Here is a 16,129-nt window from a genome sequence, read left to right as displayed (position 1 = left end):
ATAATATGGAGGACCAGAAGTGCAAAAATTAAACAAATAAATACACAATAAAATAATTAAGTGTGTCATTAAAAAGCTTCTATTTCAATATTTATTTATTTCAATATTTATTTCAGTCCTTATTCATTTATTTAAATTTTTATTTATTTATATATTTATGTTCATATTCATTTTTTACCCCACTTTTTATTTATTTAAATTTTTTATTCATTTATTATTTATTTCAACATTTATTTATTTATTCATTCCAATATATATTCATTTATTTCAACCATTATTTATTTCGATTTTTATTTATTTATTTATTTATTCATTTCAACATTTATTCATTTCATATTTATTTCATTTCATTATTTATTATTTCGTCCTAAATTCCTGCGTCAACATGTTCTGATAAGTCTAACATATCAGTTATTGAATCCAGAGAAAGCATGAAGCAAAAAAACAAATATATCTTTTTAATTAAAACCTCCATCCTTTTCACCAGATTCCGATCGTCTGAAAAATGGCGTGATCGGCCCGATTTCCGATCACTACATCTCTACCGACTACAATGTGGTCATAGTGAGTCAACCAAAGCCTTCCCAAACAGAGCTAATTAAGTCTGGTGAAAATTCTTCTAGTTTTAATTAGGGCTGCAGCGATCGATTATTTTAGCAGTCGATTAATCGATGAACTAGTTAGTTCGAATAATTGAGCAATGAGATAAGGAACATGGAACATTAAAATAGCTGAGCTGAGCCTCAAATGGTATAAAAAAAAGAGGATCTATGTACGAAAAAAGAACAATTGGCTAACTTAGATAGCAAAAGTCCGCTAGCTTAAATGCTATAAAATTCTAACATTTTTTTTACAATGCTCTTGACAAATGGTTCAGACACATATTCCCACAAAAAAACGGCTCAATATATCTATAAACTAATTTACGAATGCGTTAAAAAACATGAGCTCAAACAAAAACTTAGCTTACGTTGGTATTAACAGGGAGCAGTTGGATTCAGCCATGTGAAATGAGGCAGACCAGAGGGCAGTGTATCCACCTTAATCAATAAAACTAAATGCAACTATCAAAATAAACCATTAGAACTTTAACAAAATTTAATTCAAATATTTTTTTCTAAACGAATACCTTATTTTTCGGACTATAAGTCGCAGTTTTTTTTCCATAGTTTGGCTGGGGGTGCGACTTATACCCTGGAGCGACTTATGTGTGAAATTACTAACACATTATGATATCATTTCACATGTTATTTTGGTATTTTGGAGTGACACTGATGGTTTGGTAAACCTGTAAGCATGTTGTTTATGCTATAGTTATATGAATAACTCTTAATAGCTATGTTACGCTAACATACCGGCCATGTTCCCATTTCGTTGTTCATGGATCATGAAACATTATCAAACTGTACACTTATTTAGCATGTTGTTCTCTATTGTATTTATATTTTAAATTGGCTTTCAAGATGACATATCTGTTCTATGTGTTAGATTTTATCAAGTAAATTTCCTCCAAAAATGTGACTTATACGCTGGTGCGACTTATGTTTTTTTTCCCCTCTTCGTTGGGCATTTTATGGCTGGTGCGCCCTATACTCAGGTGCGACTTATAGTCTGAAAAATACGTTACTCGAGTTAATCGATTAATCGTTGCAGCACTAGTTTTAATATTGCGATATATCGCAACCCCCACCCAAAAAATCCCAATGTCAGTTTTTTCCAATATCATTCAGCCCTACTAAAGTGTATAGTGCCTTTTTGTGTGAGTGAACACACATGGAAGGCAAACACCTGGCAGGCCTTTGTTGTTGCGTTTGCAGCAGTAAAGCTAAAAACATACCGTGCCAAGCCATGAGCCTGGTGTTGACTTAAGACATTTGGGAAAGCAGCATGCAGACATTTCACATTTGTGTCAGCAAATGCCTTGTGACAATAATGCAACCAAATCTAAGTTAGTAAATTGTCCAGTAAGTGTTTTATGATGAGGTGATTTAATGTGAGCTCATAAAAGTCGAAAAGCCTTTGCCCATCCCCTGTGATCTTTGGCGCCTCCATTCAGCTGGCCCGGACCAATAATTTAGAAAACATTATGTTAGACACATAAGAAAATATATCATACTGTGGACAATGTTATAACAGGGTGCTAAGGAAGACAAAGCTGATCAATAGGAGCCATCCTGCTTTATTACGGTTAATTCATAGCTGCAGTATATGCATGTGTGTGAGAAAGAGAGTGAGAAAGGGGGCTGGGGAGGTGGTGGAATGTCAAACACCAACAACATTCCACTGCTCCTCCTTGCACTGCCTGCAGCACTTTCACATTGTCTTTTCTCCTTTTGTGCCGTTTCCAGTCATTGAGCATTCATTGTAGCCATGCATGTCTCCAATTGAAGTTCAATGAAATCACTTCGTACTCATTAAGAAGCTTTTGCAGTGGTGCGTCGGCGTGTCATTAGCGCTAACGAGGCGTGAAAATAGTCAAAACAATCAAATTAGGAAGATGGCAACTATGGTTCATCTGCAAATAACATTCATTTATTTCATGTACCCGTAATGATATATTAGCTAGCTTGTTGGCAGTTGTGGGTAGCAAGATGATTCACTTTTACTCCCTACACATCAAAACAGATTACCTTATATTTTGCTCCTTACTCAGCAAATCATTGGGTATTTATGGTGGGGCAAATAAGTATTTAGTCAACCACTAATTGTGCAAGTTTTCCCACTTGAAAAGATTAGAGAGGCCTGAAATTGTCAACATTGGTAAACCTCAATCATGAGAGACAGAATGTGAAAAAAAACAAACTGAAAATCACATTGTTTGATTTTTGAATAATTGATTGGCAAATCATGGTGAAAAATAATTATTTGGTCACTACCAAAAGTTCATCTCAATACTTTGTTATGTACCCTTTGTTGGTAATAACGGAGGCCAAACGTTTTCTGTAACTCTTCACAAGCTTTTCACACACTGTTGCTGGTATTTTGGCCCATTCCTCCATGCAGATCTCCTCTAGAGCAGTGAGGTTTTGGGGCTGTCGTATGGCAACACGGACTTTCAACTCCCTCCACAGATTTTCTATGGGGTTGAGATCTGGACCTTGAAATGCCTTGAACGAAGCCACTCCTTTGTTGCCCTGGCTGTGTGTTTGGGATCACTGTCATGCTGAAAGACCCAGCCACGTCTCATCTTCAATGCCCTTGCTGATGGAAGGAGATTTTCACTCAAAATCTCTCGATACATGGCCCTATTCATTCTTTCCTTTACACAGATCAGTCGTCTTTGTCCCTTCGCAGAAAAACAGCCCCAAAGCATGAGGTTTCCACGCCCATGCTACACAGTGGGTATGGTGTTCTTCGGATGCAATTCAGTATTTTTTCTCCTCCAAACACAAGAACCTGTGTTTCTACCAAAAAGTTCTATTTTGGTTTCATCTGACTATAACACATTCTCCCAGTCCTCTTCTGGATCATCTAAATGCTCTCTAGCGAACCGAAGACGGGCCTGGACGTGTACTGGCTTCAGCAGGGGGACACGTCTGGCAGTGCAGGATTTGAGTCCCTGGCGGCGCATTGTGTTACTGATAGTAGCCTTTGTTACTGTGGTCCCAGCTCTCTGGAGGTCATTCACTAGGTCCCCCCGTGTGGTTCTGGGATTTTTGCTCACCGTTCTTGTTATCATTTTGACGCCACGGGGTGAGATCTTGCATGGAGCCCCAGATCGAGGGAGATTATAAGTGGTCTTGTAAGCCTTCCATTTTCTAATAATTGCTCCCACAGTTGATTTCTTTACACCAAGCGTTTTAACTATTGCAGATTCAATTCTTCCCACCCTGCTGCAGGTCTACAATTTTGTCTCTGGTGTCCTTCGACAGCTCTTTGGTCTTGGCCATAGTGGAGTTTGGAGTGTGACGGACTGAGTTTGTGGACAGGTGTCTTTTATACCGATAACGAGTTAAAACAGGTGCCATTAATACAGGTGACGAGTGGAGCCTCGTTAGACCTCGTTAGAAGAAGTTAGACCTCTTTGACAGCCAGAAATCTAGCTTGTTTGTAGGTGACCAAATACTTATTTTCCACTCTAATTTGGAAATAAATTCTTTAAAAATCAAACAATGTGATTTTTTGTTTTTTTTCCCCACATTCTGGTTCTCATGGTTGAGGTTTACCCATGTTGACAATTACAGGCCTCTCTAATCTATTCAAGTAGGAGAACTTGCACAATTGGTGGTTGACTAAATACTTATTTGCCCCACTGTAACCAATTAACTGTTAAATGTCCAGAATACGTCCAAAAGTGCTTCGCTTCTGTCGTACTGCCCCAGGGCAGTTGCAGTGACAATAGTAGCTTACCATCATCAAGTGTGGAGTGAAAGAATAATGCAACATAAACCATCTTTGAGTGTCCTGTAGTGCTGCAACGATTAATCGATTAACTTGAGTGATTTGATTAGAAAAAAGATTTGAATTAAATTTTGCTGCTTTAAGTATTCATTTGATTGAAGTGGCGTTGTAGTGGTTTGTTTTGAAAGTGTTTGCATTTAGTTTTATTGATTTGGGTGGATACACTGCCCACTGGTAGCAACAGTGAATATGATATATTTTTGAATATGAATATTTTTGTTTGAGCTAATGTTTTTGTAATGCATGCGTAATTTAGTTTACAGTACAGGTATAATTAGCCGTTTTTTGTGGGAATATTTGTTTGAACCATTTGTTAAGAGCATTGTTAAAAAATAAAAATGGGAAAAAAAAGCATTTTATAGCATTTAAACTAGTGGACTTTATGCACGTTAGCTAATTGCTCTTTTGTTGTACTTAGATCCTCATTTTAGGGCTGCAGCTATCGAATATTTTAGTAGTTGATTCATCGATGGACTACTTAGTTCGAATAATCGGATAAGGAATATGAAAAATTAAAATACATGAGCTGAGCCTCAAACCATTTTTTTTTTTTTTGGTTTAAATGAAGATCTACGTACAACTAAAGAACAACTGGCTAACTCACATAGAAAAAGTCCGCTAGCTTAAATGCTAAAAAATGCATTTTTTAAAAAATTATTTTTTTTTACAGTGCTCTTAACAAATGATTCAGACACATATTCCCACAACAAACGGCTAAATATACTTATAAACTAAATTAAGAATGCATTAAAAAAACATTAGCTCACACAAAAACTTAGCTTATGTTGTTCTTATCAGGGAGCAGTTGATTCAGCCAAGTGAAAAGAGGCAGACCAGAGGGCAGTGTATCAACCCTCATCAAAAAAACAAATTGCAAACACTTTCAAAATAAACCATTAAAACGACACTTTAATTAAACGAATCTTCGAAGCAACAAATTTAATTCGAATATTTTTTTTGTAATCGAATACTCGAGTTAATCGATTCATCGTTGCAGCACTACCTCATTAATTTATTTTTATACCGTTTGAGGCTCAGTTCAGGTATTTTAATTCTTTATGTTCCTTATTCGATTACTCGATTATTCGAACTAACTAGTTCATCGATTAATAGACTACTAAAATAAATCGATAGCTGCAGCCCTAGTGTCCTGAAAAATGTTATATGAATCCAATGGATTATTATTATTATAATTACTAATAATATTACACTAGGCCTGCCAAAAAAAAATTTTAATTGTAAAATTTTAAGATCGAAATCGAAAATCTTTGATCTCAGCGATGTCGGTATATTACACGCCAATTGAGATAAGCTAGAAAAAAATAAGCATACATAACAAAGAAAATTACATTTATTGACACCTGCTATCTTATTGCCAATACAGAAATGTAGATGACATTGTATAAAACCTACTAGTTGAAAAAACACACTAAAAGTTTAAAATTTGTGAAAAGAAATTAGCTCAGATGACATAGGGGAAAAAAATATTTTGATTCCTTTTTTTGGGGTGGGGCAGAACGCACAGCCCTCATAGTTTGGTTCCTTTAATTAACAGGGTTTTGACATATATAGCTTGTTTGACTGTATGAGTAGCTGTATATTGCCATCCCGTTTGGTCATCTTTGTCTTGTTAAAATTCTTGCAGTTTGGCACCACATATGGTGGATCAAGAGTTTTTAGTAATGTCTTGAAACCCACTGTGTTCTACTGTTTGAAAAGGAACCAAGTGTTTGTTTAGAAAATGATCATATTTGAGGGGGAAAAATAGTGTTCCGACAATAGTAGGTTCAAATTAACATATTTCTACCATAGTTGCAAGAAGGGATTGCATTACATTATTTAAAATTTTGTACCTAAACGCATTACAGATTCAGAGTGGTCAATGGTTGCCATTGACGGTGATAGACGATCATTCACTGCCAACCCTCCCAGCCAAGAATGGATGGATGTGGCAAAGAACTTAGACATTGTTCTTCTTTATGTGATACTTGTATAAAAAGTTCATTAATTCATTCACCTTCTGTGCCGCCTATCCCAACGAGGGTCACTGGGGTGCTTGAGCCCGTCCCAGCAACTATGTGCAGGAGGCAAAGCACATCCAGAACTGGTTGCCAGCCAATCACACAGGGTGCAGACAGACTTAAAAACAACCTTGAAGACTCACAATCACACCTATGGAGAATTTAGGGTGTTCAATTAGCCTACCGATGCATGTTTTTAGGATGTGGGGGGAAGAGGAGAAAACTCAAGTAGGTGCGGGGACTCCCCCGCCGGGGAGATCATGCAAAAACCAGACGGGAAGGTCGTAGGCAGCCGTGCCAACCACCGTAAATCTCAATAAAAGAGAGATTTAAAATTACAGACGTGAGTTTACAAATGAGTGCACTGCACTTGCATTAATTACTGTGCTTGAAATGTGAAGATCACGAGAAACAGACCAGTGGTTTTCAAGTATCGTATAAGCGTCAATAGTTGCTCCCTCTAGTGGTACGCAAAATAAACCATCCATCACCAGATTAAATTCGTTAAGATGATAACATAATTTTTTCCTAAATTACACTTTAAATTTTTAGGAAAACCAGACAAACACAACACATTTCTTTAACATTTGTGTATTTTAACACAATTTTTAACAAGTACAGTAATTTGATAGGTTTATTGCTGCTACAATTAATCGATTAACTCGAGTCGAATCGATTAGCAAAAAGCTTCGAATCAAATTTTGCTGCTTCGAGTATTCGTTTAATGAGAGTGGCATTGTAATGGTTTGTTTTGAAAGTGTTTGCATTTAGTTTTATTGATTTGGGTGGAAACACTTCTCTCTAGAGGCAACAGTGAATATGACATAACTCATTTAACATGGCTGAATCCATCTGATCCTTTTTAAGCCCAACATAAGCTAATGTTTTTCTGTGCATTCGATATTTAGTTATAGGTATAGTTAGCTGTTTTATGTGGGAATATGTGTTCGAACGATTTGCTAAGCGTATTGTGAAAAAAGTTAGCATTTTATAGCATTCAAGCCAGCGGACTATTGCTATGCAAGTTAGCCAATCGTTCTTTTGTTGTATTTAGATCATCATTTATTTTTTAAATAACATTTGAGGCTAAGATCAGGTATTTAATTAATCTTCAAATGAAAGTGCAATCCTGCATAGGCTGTAAAAACACTCAAGATTTTTTTTATGTTGGCATTTAATGCTCTTTTGTAAGTGCAATCTTAACAAGCCTTTGCTTTACATCTCCTAAAATTTATTCTGCAGTGCACTAAATGTTCCTAATCCGATTATTTGATAATTCGAACGAAATAGTTGATGGATTAATCGACTACTAAAATAATCCATAGCTGCAGCCCTGGAATAGGTTTACTTTATGACAGTAAAACAAAAATGACAGTAAAATATAAGAGGTTTTTGTATTATGTTACAGTGGCTTCTACTTATTTTTAATCCACTGTATAAAGGGAATACAGTTTGATCTTTTATTAATCCAACCATTGATATATTTTTAATAATATTTTTTCCAACATTGTAATATACAGACTCAGTCACAAAAATGTGATATTTTGGTGTAAAACTTTTCAGAAGCACCGGATAAAACAAATCTAGGTTAAACCCATTTAGCCTAAATATTATGAAACTAGCTAAAATTGAGACCGTAATGTGGCATTCAATGACCTTATAAAAATGTGAGTGAGTTCAACATTTTTAGACGTTGCCATAACACCACAAGTAATTTCAATTTAGGTTAAGTTTATTAACGTTTCTTTATCCGTTAGAAGTGGATTTGTTCCAATTTAAAAGTCATAATTATTTGACTAGTTTGGACGGAAGAAAATTACAGAGTTACAAGTGAACGCGCAGTGATGCTACGCGAGAGAAAGGTGGAGGTAAAAAGTTGACAACTTGTGACTTTGCCAGCGTCGTACGAAACAAAACTTACCCAGGGAGAGGTGAAGGAACGCCAGGACGAAGACTAGCGACGTTCCCGAGGAGAAACCGGGTATCCTCTCCATGTTTTCTGTAGTAAAATCCACATAAGGTCGCGCGAGCGCAAAAGTTGAGCTGTCTGCTTGCCTTGCCTCCCCGGACGGTGACTTCTCTCAACTCAAAAAAAAAAAAAAAAGTCCGGCTTTGCTGTGAATTGGAGAATTGACCCTAGCGGTTAAGCAAATAAAAAAATCGACTCGAAAAAGTTGAATTAAAACATGTTGGTAGTTCTAAGACAAGTTGCTAGCACGTATTTCAGCGTAAGTTTAACAAAATGCTGTTTTGACTTGAATTGTTCAGGCGCCGCGTCGCACCTCTTTACCTCTCCATTGCTAGTCAACGAGTGAAGACGCCGCAAACTGTATCCTTCCGCCCTTCAAGTCAAAGTGGATCTATTTTCCGACCTTTTATGATTGTTTTAAACTCCCTTAAGGTAATCATTCACCTATGTATGCTTAATATATGGGAAAAACATTTAATTATATCAAAATAAGTCACCAGTTTAACCGAGGGTGTTGTCCAAAAGACTTTTAAGAGAAACTTTTCCCTCTCGATGTGTCGCCGCAGCGGAGGAATTTTTATTTTCTCATTTTTCTACATGACGGATGACTTCAAATTAACCCGTTCAGTGATTCACACAAAAACCACACGATGGGGTTTTTATATAAGTTTTCTAAAACATTTTATGTTATCTTTCGGTTTCGTGGCAGGTTGTTTGCAGGTTTCAAGTTTATGCAAAGGTATGTGACTGAAAAAAGGGGAGGTAATAAGTGTACAAAAAAAGGTTATTAGTTGACTGTTTGGTGCAAATCGCAGGTTGTGTTTTGGGGTGGGGGGGACAAAAAATTACTCCAATTTGCAGAGTGCATTTGAGCACCCCAATATCTGTGGTTGTGTGTTTAAATCTAGGCATGCTTGCTAGGCAGATTTTCTCAGGTTACTGCCCCCCCCCCCCCCGCTCCAAAACATATATATGGCGCAAAACACAGACAAGGCTGAAAAAGCAGTTTCTGCTCATGCACCCCCCCTTTAAAATCAACTGCTGTATTTTCAGTCAAAAGCACTGTTGTGTTTGATAGAACAATATGTCTATATGCTGCCATAGTAGTTTCATGGCGCATTAAGCCCCTCAAACTATTTTTAATTTGTCCGTTTTACCCTGGAGACCCCCATTTACAAACACCGCGCAACAGCTTTTGTTTCAACCCAGCCATAAAAAGAAGGTAACTCATTCATTCATTTTCCACGCCGCTTTTTCCTCACGAGGGTCGCGGAGGTGCTGGAGCCTATCTAAATATATTTATTATTTGAAATGTTATTTTTAGCTTAGAATCATTAATTGATGTCTTAATATTTAGTTTTAAAAAATGAAATAGTCACACATATTTTAAAGAGCATATGACACGAGAAAAAAAGTCTTAAATGGCATTATTATGTGAATTAGAATCATATTTTGAGACGATTCGACTATATACAACAATTTAGCAAAGCACAGATGACGAGAAATTAGTCTTTTAATCTGCCGGTTAGCCACGCCTACCATTATAGGGCTTTAGCGTCCCCAACAGGTGGATGACGTCAGCGGTAGACTGGGCTCATCGGTTTTACTTTTCAGCCCATTGAGGGGGAATTATTCAGAACGAGGAAAACGCGATGAAGAGAGCCGCAAAATGTCATTGTTTCAGTCTCTCTACCCCAATATTTTTACAGGATATTCTTTTTATCCAAGTATTTTTCCCCAATAGCTATATAAATGGCTTGAGAAGGACCAGTCAGCCCGTCAAGGGGGAACTATTCACAACGAGGAAAACGCGACGAAGAGAGCGGCAAAATGTCATTGTTTCTGTCTCTTCAATATTTTTACGGGATATTCTTTTTATCCAAGTATTTTCCCCAATTGCTAAATAAATGGCATGGTCATGACAAATAACAGTCTTGTGCTGAATGGAATATGAAATAATAAAAAGGCATTTATTCAGGACGACATGGCAAAATTACTCCATAATGGTCAAAACTGTCGACTTCACCTTTACTGTCGCACCTCCCGAACGATATTTTATGACACCTAAATCGGACATATGTCATTTCCCTTCCTAGGCTTCGGAGAATGTAAACAAACCAGAAGGCGTGACAGCTAGCCGACATGCTAACCCGAACCGAGTGATGTTTCAAAGTCTTCGAAGCGGAAAATCACACATAACTAGCCTGGATTATTTGACATGACGACCCGGTTGTCGATTGTCTTCGCGGATCGGCAAACCGGCAATTTACAGTTCGTTCCCCGGAGGAGAGTGGCTGGAGTTGTTGTGCAGCTAACGTGCTGCTGCTAATGAGCATTAGGAGAGCTTTTTACATGCCTATCAATGATCAAACGTAAGTAGTCCTTTATTTAAAGGAAGTTTGTAGTGTTTACTTTGTAATCGCTGTATTCGTATTTGACATAATACAAAACAAGATGTTTACTCACTTCCTCGTAAGTCCAATGGTCCCACAGTAACTATCCACGGTGAATGGGAACCTTTTGAAACTCCAAAAAGGCGCATATATCTCTCCCTCATACAGAATGATTTTTCTGCAGCCGTTTGGCTGGTGTGATGCGAAAAATAAACGTATTAATCCGCAAAATCAGCTGAATCCTTCGTCCTCATACACAACAGTACACTGTAGCGTGAAGAGGACGTCTTCTACCGTACACGTCACAGCGCCCTCCTCCTCAATGCAAGACCGAAGCCGGAAGTCACTCATTTTCACGGCGCGGGATTAAAAAAACTAAATAAAAGTAGCGATCGCTTCCACACACATCCAAGCGGTCCATATCATTCAGGGGCATAAAATACCGCGTGTATTATGAAATAAACATGCTTTTTCACAGGCACTTTAAACTTTTAAACAAATTACGTCACAATGAAAAAAATAGTATCTGTATATAGGAAACGGTTATCTACCTCATAACTATCGCTTAATTGTATTTTGTTTTTGTTACTGTAGCAATTTCCCCAATATTTTAGATGATAAATAATCGATCCAAACAAAGAAAAATTGGAGAAAAAAAACATTTAAAAGGGTAGATATTTGAAAAAGAAAATCTCGACCACTCCTTGATGTCTGCGATTTCTACATTGCGACCCTTGTAATATTACCGAGTTTCACTAATAAAATCCTCCGAAAGTTCGGCTGTGGCCATTCACAGCTGTGTCTTGACACTCGGTGAGACATGCTACGCAGAGTTTTTGGCTCGAAACAAGGTAAGTACGCGACAATATCTCATTAAAATCATGGTGTCTTTAATTATTCAATTCAATTCAATTCAATTTTATTTGTATAGCCCTAGATCACAAAAATGTTGTCTCAAAGGGCTTTGCAGAGGCAATATGATACACAATCAGAAACTGCAAACGAAGCAACAAAGATGAATAAATAAATTCAAGTCCTGGGTATCCCCCATCCTTAGACCCTCCATGTCGGCAAGGAAAAACTCCAAAAACTCCAGAGTCTTCGGGAGAAAACGAGAAACCTTGGGGAGTACCACAGTCAGGAGAGATCCACTTCCAGGACGGATAGACAGGAAGCCCCAGGACCGCTAATGGGAATTAGCAGGCGAAGTTACAGTCCGTAAAAAATGCGGTGGAGTAAAAGAACAAGAAGAGGTCCATCTAGCCAGATGAGACGGGGGTAGCAACGAGGACGTCCATCCAGCTTGGGGTCCGGACAGTCAGGAGGCTGCAGCTGAAAAATAGCCCCTCCCCAGAGGGGAGGGGGAAAGGGGACACCGGGTGACTAGTGATGAAGAGATTAGACGACTAGATATTAACATTAGAAAATAGAAATAAAGTAAGATAAGTGGTAGGTAGAGTGAGAAAAAAGGAGATAGAACTCAGTGGCTGTACTTCCCCCAGCTTTATAGCTTCTAGTGCAGCTTAGACTAAACTTTGAGTCTACTCCGACTTCAGCTAGCCTGACCATAAGCTTTGCTGAATAGGAACGTTTTTAATTTAATCTTAAATGTGCAGACTGTCTCGGCTTCTTTAATATTAGCTGGAAGCTGATTTCATAAAACAGGGGCTTGGTGGCTAAAGGCGCTAGCTCCGACAGTACTCTTAGAAACCCTGGGAACTACCAGTAGACCTGCATTCTGAGAGCAGAGTGTTCTGTAGGGGCGGTATGGAACCAGAGCATCAGAGAGATAAGATGGCCCCAACCCATTAATGGTTTTAAATGTAAGAAGGAGGATTTTAAATTTAATTCTAAACTCGATTGGAAGCCAGTGAAGTGCCTGGAGCACAGGGGTGATGTGCTCTCTTCTATTGGTTCCTGTTAAAAGTCTTGCTGCTGCGTTTTGGACAAGCTGAAGACCTTTTAGGGAACTTTTAGGACAAGCTGCAAGTAGGGAGTTACAGTAATCCAATCTTGATGTAACGAACGCGTGAATTAATTTTTCTGCATCGCTTTTAGATAAAATGTTTCTAATTTTGGCTATGTTGTGCAGGTGAAAGAAGGCCGTTCTGCAGGTTTGTTTAATGTGAGCTTTAAACGATAAGTCAGGGTGGGATAAAACTCCTAGGTTTTTAACTGTGGTGCTGGAGGCTACACTTGCATTGTCCAGAGTGACTGTCTGGGCAGTTAAAGAGTCTCTCACAGTTTTCGGGCCTATTATAAGGACTTCTGTCTTTTCAGGATTAAATAGAAGATAGTTAGTGCTCATCCAGGTATTTATATCTCGGACGCAGGTGCTTAGTTTGTCCACTTGCCTGATCTGCTCAGGTTTAATTGATCAATACAGTTGTGTGTCGTCAGCGTAACAATCAAAGTTAATGCTATGTTTTCTGATGATATCACCTAGAGGAAGCATATACAGCGTAAACAAGATGGGCCCGAGGACCGATCCTTGCGGCACATCATAACTAACCCTAGAGTACGGTGATGATTGCTGGTTTACATTGACAAACTGATACCTATTAGATAAATATGATTTAAACCAGCAGAGGGCTGCTCCTCTAATGCCTATGTCACATTCTAATCTCTGCAATAAGATATTATGGTCGATTGTGTCAAAGGCTGCACTCAGGTCCAACAGAACCAGGATCGAGACGAATCCAACGTCAGCGGCTAGTAACAAGTCATTAGTTACTTTGACCAATGCAGTTTCAGTGCTATGATGAGCTCAAAAGCCAGACTGGAAATGTTCAAATAAACTATTGTCCTGTAGGTGCTGACAGGGCTGTTTAAATTACCACTCTTTCAAGGACTTTGGAGAGAAATGGTAAATTAGGGATAGGTCTATAATTGGCCAAAATATCAGGATCAAGAGTGGGTTTTTTCAAAAGCGGTTTAATAACTGCATATTTAAAGGACTGCGGTACGTGGCCAGTAACTAATGAGGTATTTATTATATTTAAGTTAATATCAAAAGTTAGAGGCAGGGTCTCTTTAAAGAGTTTGGTTGGGATCGGGTCCAGGAGGCACGTTGATGGTTTGGAGGACATTATAATTGAAACTACATCAATTATGCCCTCTCATCTTTTTTAAATGCCTTCCTGTTCAAAATTATCCTTCCCCCTAGAAAATTGAGGTTTTAAGCTTTCCAATGATGAATCACACATGCATATAGGACAATTTTGAAATTTGGCCAAATCGGGGGCCTCAAAGCGGAACTTCAAGTCACTTGAGTGTTTTCTTCCATGTATATGTAAGCAGGGGTGAAAGTGGCTAGAATTTCTTGCATCTCTCTTACATAAAGGTCGGCACGGAGCCCTTTTTTTTTCTTTTTTTTTTTTGGTTGGGGGAGAGGCGGGGCGGGGGGGTTAAACCTCATAAAACCACCGAAATGCAAAAACTGCCTTTGGCACAGTTATAAATATAACACACAATGAAACACAGCAGGTTTCACACACACAGTGGTTCGAATGTCCGCCTCACAGTTCTGAGATAAAGGGTTCAATTCCGGGCTCCGGCCTTCCTGTGTGGGGTTTGCATGTTCTCCCCGTGTCTGCGTGGGTTTTATCCGGGTACTCCGGTTTCCCCCCACATCCCAAAAACATGCAGGGTAGGCTGATCTAACACTTTAAATCGTTCCTATGTGCATATGAGTGTGTGCGCATATGGTTAGTCTCCTTGTTCCCACCGATTGGCTGGCAACCGATTCAAGGTGTACCCCGCCTACTGCCCATAGTTAGCTGGGATTGGCTCCGGCGCCCCGTGACCCTCGTGAGGATAAGCAGCTCGGAAAATGAATGAATGAATGAAAGGTTTAACATGCATTAGGTTATTGCATTACGCTGAAACAAGACATAAATGAGAAACTGATTTCTATTCAAAATTGTATTTTTTTCACCTATTTACAAAATTCCATCTAAAACTACATCTAATTTTTATTTCTCCTCATTTCCTCAAATCTAAATGCAAACCCTCAATTTTAACCATTCAAAAACATAGGATGTACCATAGACTTCATAATACAGTGGGGCAAATAAATATTTAGTCAACCACTAATTGTGCAAGTTCTCCCACTTGAGAATATTAGAGAGGCCGGTAATTGTCAACATGGGTAAACCTCAACCATGAGAGACAGAATGTGGGGGAAAAAAAACAGAAAATCACATTGTTTGATTGTTTGATTTTTAACGAATTTATTTGCAAATCATGGTGGAAAATAAGTATTTGGTCAATACCAAAATTTCATCTCAATTCTTTGTTATGTACCCTTTGTTGGCAATAACGGAGGCCAAACATTTTCTGTAACTCTTCACAAGCTTTTCACACACTGTTGCTAGTATTTTGGCCCATTCCTCCATGCAGATCTCCTCTAGAGCAGTGATGTTTTAGGGCTGTCGTTGGGTAACACGGACTTTCAACTCCCTCCACAGATTTTCTATGGGGTTGAGATCTGGAGACTGGGTAGGCCACTCCAGGACCTTGAAATGCTTCTTACGAAGCTACTCCTTTGTTGCCCTGGCTGTGTGTTTGGGATCATTGTCATGCTGAAAGACACAGCCACGTCTCATCTTCAACGCCCTTGCTGACTGAAGGAGATTTTCACTCAAAATCTCTCGATACATGGCCCCATTCATTCTTTCCTTTACACTGACCAGTCATCCTGGTTCCTTTGCAGAAAAAAAGCCCCAAAGCATGATGTTTCCACCCACAAGAATCGTGTTGTTTGGATGCAATTCAGTATTCTTTCTCCTCCAAACAGGAGAACCTGTGTTTCTACCAAAAAGTTCTATTTTGGTTTCATCTGACCATAATGCATTCTCCCAGTCCTCTTCTGGATCATCCAAATGCTCTCTAGCGAACCGCAGACGGGCCTAGACATGTACTGGCTTCAGCAGGGGGACACGTCTGGCAGTGTTCCTGGCGGCGAATTGTGTTACTGATAGTAGCCTTTGTTACTGTGGTCCCAGCTCTCTGTAGATCATTCACTAGGTCCCCCTGTCTGGTTCTGGGATTTTTGCTAACCGTTTTTGTTATCATTTTGACGCCACGGGGTGAGATCTTGCATTGAGCCCCAGATCGAGGAAGATTATCAGTGTTGTAGTATGTATTCCATTTTCTAACAATTGCTCCCATAGTTGATTTCTTTACAACAAGTGTTTTACCTATTGTAGATTCAGTCTTCCCAGCCTGGTGAGGTCTACAATTTTGTCTCTGGTGTCCTTCGACAGCTCTTTGGTCTTGGCCATAGTGGAGCTTGGAGTGTGACTGACTGAGAGGTTGTGGACAGGTGTCTTTTATACCGATTA

At 38.7% G+C, this 16,129-nt stretch overlaps 1 protein-coding gene across 1 annotated transcript in view; it reads right to left on the bottom strand.

Annotated features, from left to right (window-relative positions):
- notch2 (notch receptor 2) overlaps positions 1 to 8,728 on the bottom strand; it is a 158,279-nt gene extending 149,551 nt beyond the window's left edge. The window contains exon 1 of the mRNA XM_057840208.1: positions 8,344 to 8,728. Coding sequence (XP_057696191.1) covers positions 8,344 to 8,416 — 73 coding nt within the window. The 5' untranslated portion in view covers positions 8,417 to 8,728. The remainder of the gene's footprint in view (positions 1 to 8,343) is intronic.
- Between the last annotated feature and the right edge of the window lie 7,401 nt (positions 8,729 to 16,129).

This window comes from Corythoichthys intestinalis, chromosome 7, assembly GCF_030265065.1.
Source record: "Corythoichthys intestinalis isolate RoL2023-P3 chromosome 7, ASM3026506v1, whole genome shotgun sequence".
Lineage (NCBI taxonomy): Eukaryota > Metazoa > Chordata > Actinopteri > Syngnathiformes > Syngnathidae > Corythoichthys > Corythoichthys intestinalis.
The sequence above is the reverse complement of the archived record's forward strand: the minus strand, read 5'-3'. Positions and strand labels throughout refer to the sequence as shown.